This window comes from Copidosoma floridanum, unplaced genomic scaffold, assembly GCF_036245765.1.
Source record: "Copidosoma floridanum isolate Cflo_tuat_1 unplaced genomic scaffold, Cflo_Japanese_pri ptg000012l, whole genome shotgun sequence".
NCBI classification, from domain to species: Eukaryota; Metazoa; Arthropoda; class Insecta; order Hymenoptera; family Encyrtidae; genus Copidosoma; species Copidosoma floridanum.
In genome coordinates, this window is record NW_028321889.1 from 1,293,155 (window position 1) to 1,299,035 (window position 5,881).

At 43.4% G+C, this 5,881-nt stretch overlaps 1 protein-coding gene across 1 annotated transcript in view; it reads left to right on the forward strand.

Annotated features, from left to right (window-relative positions):
- The window catches only part of LOC106646704 (uncharacterized), a 35,037-nt gene extending 29,369 nt beyond the window's left edge, over nt 1-5,668 (forward strand). The window contains exons 3-5 of the mRNA XM_014362820.2: nt 3,607-3,949; nt 4,815-5,020; nt 5,110-5,668. Of these exons, the coding sequence (XP_014218306.2) occupies nt 3,607-3,949; nt 4,815-5,020; nt 5,110-5,302 (742 nt within the window). The 3' untranslated portion in view covers nt 5,303-5,668. The remainder of the gene's footprint in view (nt 1-3,606; nt 3,950-4,814; nt 5,021-5,109) is intronic.
- The last annotated feature ends 213 nt before the right edge of the window (nt 5,669-5,881 follow it).

Sequence of the window (5,881 nt, forward strand, 5' to 3'; positions counted from 1 at the left end):
TCTCGTCTTCACCTCCCACCCACCCCTTCCTTCTCTTCTCTCACCGACAACCAGATCTAACCAACGACAACAGCAGCAGCTGCACCAACCCCCCCTCCCCGAAACGAAGCTTGTAGTGCACGCAACCCCCCACGGGAGCCTACGAGACGATGTATATGAAAGAAAACGTGGTCCGCTGGTTTGAGGGTGTTGTTACGCCGATGTACCGTATATGTAGAGCCTGTAAACTCAACGCGAAATCAGCTGCTGCGGCTGTGGATGGTTTGGGTACAAGTACCGCGGCGGCATCGTACGGATGACTGCCGAGAGGACGCCGGCGCTCGCCAACGCCGCTCCGACGCTCCCTCTTCCGTCCCTTTTGCCTCGCTCGCGCGCGCGCGCGATTCGTTCCACCAAACGTTACATATGAATCTTATTTGTATGTACGTATATACTCATTACAGGAGAGGCAGTGGATCGTCGCGTCCGATGATGAACAACTGCGGGGGATGTACTTGTACAAGTCGCATTACGTTGTCTTATTCATCTTTCGACTAGGTGTCACTATAGTTTGCTCGCTCTCGTAGCGGGAATGTTTTTTTGCTCTTCGTCCAATGTTCCCCTTCTATTCGTCTTCCGGTCGAAGGTCTCGGCCGATTGATAAAATCATTCAAGAAGCCGGTGCAACGTTATATGTATATATGCTCTCCGCAGGCTCTTGTCGCGCTTCCTCGTTCGTGCATCATCTCTATTTTTTTTCTTTTCTTCTGCATATTTTCCTCCCTAGTCGTCTCTTTTTCCTGTTTTTTTTTTTTTAACCTAGAGAGCATCCTCCTCTTTGCCAAGCTCAGTGAATATCATTAATCGTCCGCGATTTTTCAAGTGCACCGAGCGACGCGAGTCTTCGTTCTGCGCCCTTCTTGATATACACCTTACCTCGATTACCCGAATGTGGGAACAAAAAAAAAGATGCATCGTATACGTGAATTCATCCTCGTTTCATCAGTCGTAAACCTTCTTGGGAAAGATGCTGCAGGAGGGCGGCTCTTTTTCTTTCTCCCCCCTCGGGTCGATCTGGCGGGGGTGCAAGCTTGGCGAGCCTCGGCGCAAGCGCACGAGACTTTACCCTCCGCGTGCACGTGGTGTGTGTACACACGACACGGCCCGTATACATTATTAAAGATGGTCCATAGGCGTCGTCGAGGCTGATATACGTATATATATGTACTGCCGGTTGTTTTCCTTCTCTGTCGCATACGCGCGAGAGTCACAATAATAGATGAGCCGTGGACCGGGGGCTTTGTTTGCACAGAGTTTTCCATTGGCGTTGAATTTTTTTTCTTTTTTTTTTTTTTTCTTCGGAATCCACCGATATCTCGACGGCACGATTTTCCAAAAAGAGACGCTTTATCTCGATTGCCCGCCTCGATGAGTGACTCTCTCGCGTATGTGCTTTTGTACCAATAACCCAACACCCCCTCCCCCCTAAAAGATGCAGTTACGCGGAATCATATGTGTACGAGCGCGCACTTGAAAGGTTGCGCTGTCCACCCGTATATTATAATGGGTAAAGCCCGAGTCACGGACATCATGTAGACTCGGATTTCTTACTGAACCGATTGAGGGGAAAAAAAAAGAAGAAAATTCACTCCGGAACATTGTACATATTGTGTATCCATTTGTATAAAAGTAATTCAGACCTTCATAATAGATGAGTCGTATGGAGTCAAGACGCGCTCCTCATAGTACTTATATATATATACTTATTTTCGGAATCCCTGTCTTCCGCCCGTAAAACTCCTAGGTGATGTCTCGTACAGTGGGCGACGGCTCTTTCGTCACGATTGTGCCGCGTAGGAGAGGAGTATAGAAACGGGGGTTTTTTTTTTCCTCGCAAAATTTATCGCTCTTGAAAAGAGAGTAATTGAAATTGGGTGTGCAAACGCGTGCTTGTCTTTGGAGAAGGAAATAGTATATATGTATACTTTTGTTTTTTCACTTTTTTCGCAAACACACATTGAAGGGGACGCTCGATTGTCGCGTTTGAGATGTGGGCGATGGGCGTTTACACCGATGCAAAGAAAAAAGCCTCTCGATTTTATCGATGAGTACATGCGACCGTTGAAGAAAGGATCTACACGGGAAGCAAATAGGGGGAGAAGGGCGTGGGGATGATGAGCCCATACGACCGGTGGTGGGCGCGTCGCTGGTTAATGCCTCCGCGTTTGTGTGTGTATATATATATATATATATATATATATATATATATATATACAAAGATAAAGGGCACGCGTCTCTTTTTGACTGACAAATGCACGGATGCGTGGCTTTTGTCTCGCTTTTTTTTCCGATTTTTGCTGGTGTCGGGTTGTCCGGTCAATGTTCACGGGCGCGGGCTTGACGATGAATGCGTATGCTTTTTTTTCCTTCCTATACTAGATGGACGATGGAATTTCGCACTGACAGGTGTAGCCTGTGTGCGCGCAACTTGAAGGATAGCTCTTCATTTTGTTGATTTTGCGCGAAACAAGGTTCCGGGAGTACTCGATCCGTCAACTTACGTGTAGGTGGATACACGTGCAAAGTCTCGACCAACTTTATACGGAGAGCCCCCCCCCCTTTTTCTAAATCCAATTTGCTACTCTTTGTGAACAATTAAATTGGAAAGCTTTTTCACGGTGGTGAATGTACTTTCATTTCTACGTAATTGAGGAGTCATCATGCCAAGTGGGAATAATAACTATTGGTGTATCAATTGCACCCAGGAAACGATCATATCATTATTACCTGCCGATTATGCTGGGTAAGAAGCATGAAAACGACACGCATAACTTACAGGCACAACGCAATCTACGAGATACGCTTGTTTTCTAGTAGTGATTTCTTTTTTTTTTCCCCCAGAGGAAAAGCCAGTGATTTTACGGTGATGGCTCTTTTGTTCGTAATTTCACGTGTGCACATGATGAAAGTTTTGCGCTTTTTCCATTTGCGTAAAGGGTAATCGCAGCCCCGGTCTTTTTTTCAGCTCATCTTTGTGGAATCATTTACGACACACGCAAACAATGTTACTTCCGGGAGTACGAGATTGAATTTTTTTTATTCCCCCTCCATGCAAACTGGGAGTGGTAACACGTAGTTCTCGATAACGCATGTCCGCAGCATCCTCCAGATTTTATGAAATTTAACCCTTCCTTATTATCATGAAAAAGATGAGAAAATTAATTTCATTTGCTGATTTAGAATATGCATTCTCTTTGAATAACTTTGCCTCATGTGTGCATTGCAAAGGAGTCTTGGCGAAACACTTGTTGAAAAAAGAAAAAAAGTACGAAAAAACCACTCTCTTTTTTCACGCAGCTTCGTCATTCACGACCGAAATCCCAAGAATCCACCCACCCTTAGTTCCGCACGATGGCAAAGGACTTACCCTAAGCTGCTTGAAAAAAAAAAAAGGTCCAAACGATAATCGTATCTTTACAGCAGCTCCTGGGCGTGTATGACTTCTTATCGCACATACGGGCGTTCGCGTGCTTCCTTTCCCCGCATCTCCGACCATTGCGGCACTGCTTATCTATTTTTTCTCACGGGCAAAAAAAAAAAAACTGTTTTTTTTCCATGTGTCCACAGTACCCTGAGGGATCTGACGATGTACGTAAGCTTGAAGAACCGCGAGGACGACAGTCACGGGGTCTCGGTCTTCTGGACGCTGGTCGACGACACCTTCTGGTACCCGACCGAGGAGATAGACTCGGAGGAGCAGCTGGTCGCCACGGCTGTGCTCGACCTGCCGAGTTTCGATGCGGGGGCTCGGCTCGAGGCCCAAGGCACCGTGTTCTGTCAATTCGACGACAAGCTCTTCCAGACGCCGGTACCCAACGTCGAGCTCACCGTCCACCAGACGGTCGACGGTACTTGCGCCGTCGATCTCGAGGATCCCGACGACGCGCAGTTCAGTATACTCGCGCTCAAGGTGATTGTCCACGTATATGTGCGGTGCTCCGGGAAACATGTTTTTTTTTTTTTTTTTTTTTTTTTTTTTTTTTTTTTTTTTCTTCTAGTGGTTGAATCGATGGTTTATCGGTAAATTATTTTTATACATGTAGAAGACGCCGAAAGTACCACATCACTGTTAAATACAAGAGTATTGAAGTGCAGTCGAAATCCCTGTTTTTTATCAAATACATCGGAGTCGTCCTGATGAACATTCATGATTTGGGTTTTCTGAAAATTCTTATCAACACAATTACAAAGCATCTAGTAAAAAAAGAGAAATACACACTTTAAACGTATACGGATAACATACTTGAATTTACCGGGATCTCGTGATTAAAGTTTTTGTTTTTGTTCTCATATATGTGCACATGTATAATCATACGAAATCTTTTTTTTTTTTTATAAAACTAGGGTTTGTGTCATTTTACAACCAATGAATAAATCAACAAACGAATGCATGAGGACATTGTTTTATCAACGAGAGGGTGCCCATACAAAATGCAAATTTTCCTTCAAGTTTCAGTACTTTTTAAAGTATACTTACCTACAACTCTTATCGTTAGGACCGATGATTTTAAATTTGTTTCACTGTAATCTGTTTTCATGATTTAAAAAAATGAAAAAAAAAAACTAATTTTTCATTACAATTAAATAAACATCTATATAAAATATGTTGTTACAGTTAAGCCGATTGGCCGAAAAAATCCATTAGCTAAGGGAGTTGTAAATACGTAGCGGTAAACCTGCTTAATCTTTGTTGAATTCTTTTTCTGGAGAAAGTTCTCCCACCGTTGGAAATACTTAATAGAGTTTTGTTTTTATTTTTCAAAACTTTTCCTCAGGCTATATCGGTAGACCGAGTTATCCTGCTGCCGTGGCATCAGGACTCGAGCATCGGCAAGCGGCTGATGAAGTTCCTGGGAAAGTACGCCTTCAAGGAGATCTGCAAGGTCTGCGTCGTGAGGAACACCGGCTCGTTGCAGTACTGCGTGCTCGAGGTCCTGCCCGCTGACGAGGACGGCGATGTCAGGGTCTTGTTGTCGGCGAGGTAAGCGGTTTGTAGCGTCGCTTGTAAAGAGGGAAGCAATGAAAGAAAAATGTGCGCGCTCTGTTGAAAAAAAAACCTCCATCCCTCAGATCCGAGGCTCAACTGTCGGTGGTGGTACAGTTGCTGCGCATGGACTTTCCCGAGATGATAGACGTTGAAAAGCAACAGGCCATGGACGAAGCTGCCGAGGTGCTGCGCAACGAGCTCAAGCTCTACCTGAGCTGCACCGACGCGGTCAAGCTCCAACGCGCCAGAATCAAGACGGACCTGCTTATTCCTTGACTAGTTAGTTGCTGTACTTTTTTCACCCCCACTTTTTTTTATTATTTTTATTATTATTACTTATATTTTTTATAAGAAAAAAAGCAAAGTTGTTTTTTCGATGCTTTACGTTATGCTAAAAAGTGGCAATTTTAAGGATCCGACGTTGCGATCGAACCATCATTGCATCGACGAAGGCGTTATGCGGTGCTATTTATGATATCATTAATCATACGTGATACGAAATATTTAATATAGGTGTACTCTTGCTGAAGTATTATTATTACCTCTGTACGTGCGAGCCATGCGAGTAAGTATTATATTAGACGCGTCATTATTATGACACAAAGAAACGCTTAAATACTTTTGATACAGATACGTTGTATACCTGATAGATGCTCTATGAAAAATATAAATTAATTTATTGATTACGTACAATTGTTGCTTCGTTTTTTCCTCTCCAATTTCATGTGATTCTTTTTTTTTTTTTTTTTTTTTTTTTTAGCGGACAAGCATCGATACAAGGAAGAAAGAAAGAAAGAAAGAAAGGACGACAATTTTAATGTTTTTGATTTTTTTTTCTTTTCAATGTTTTATTTT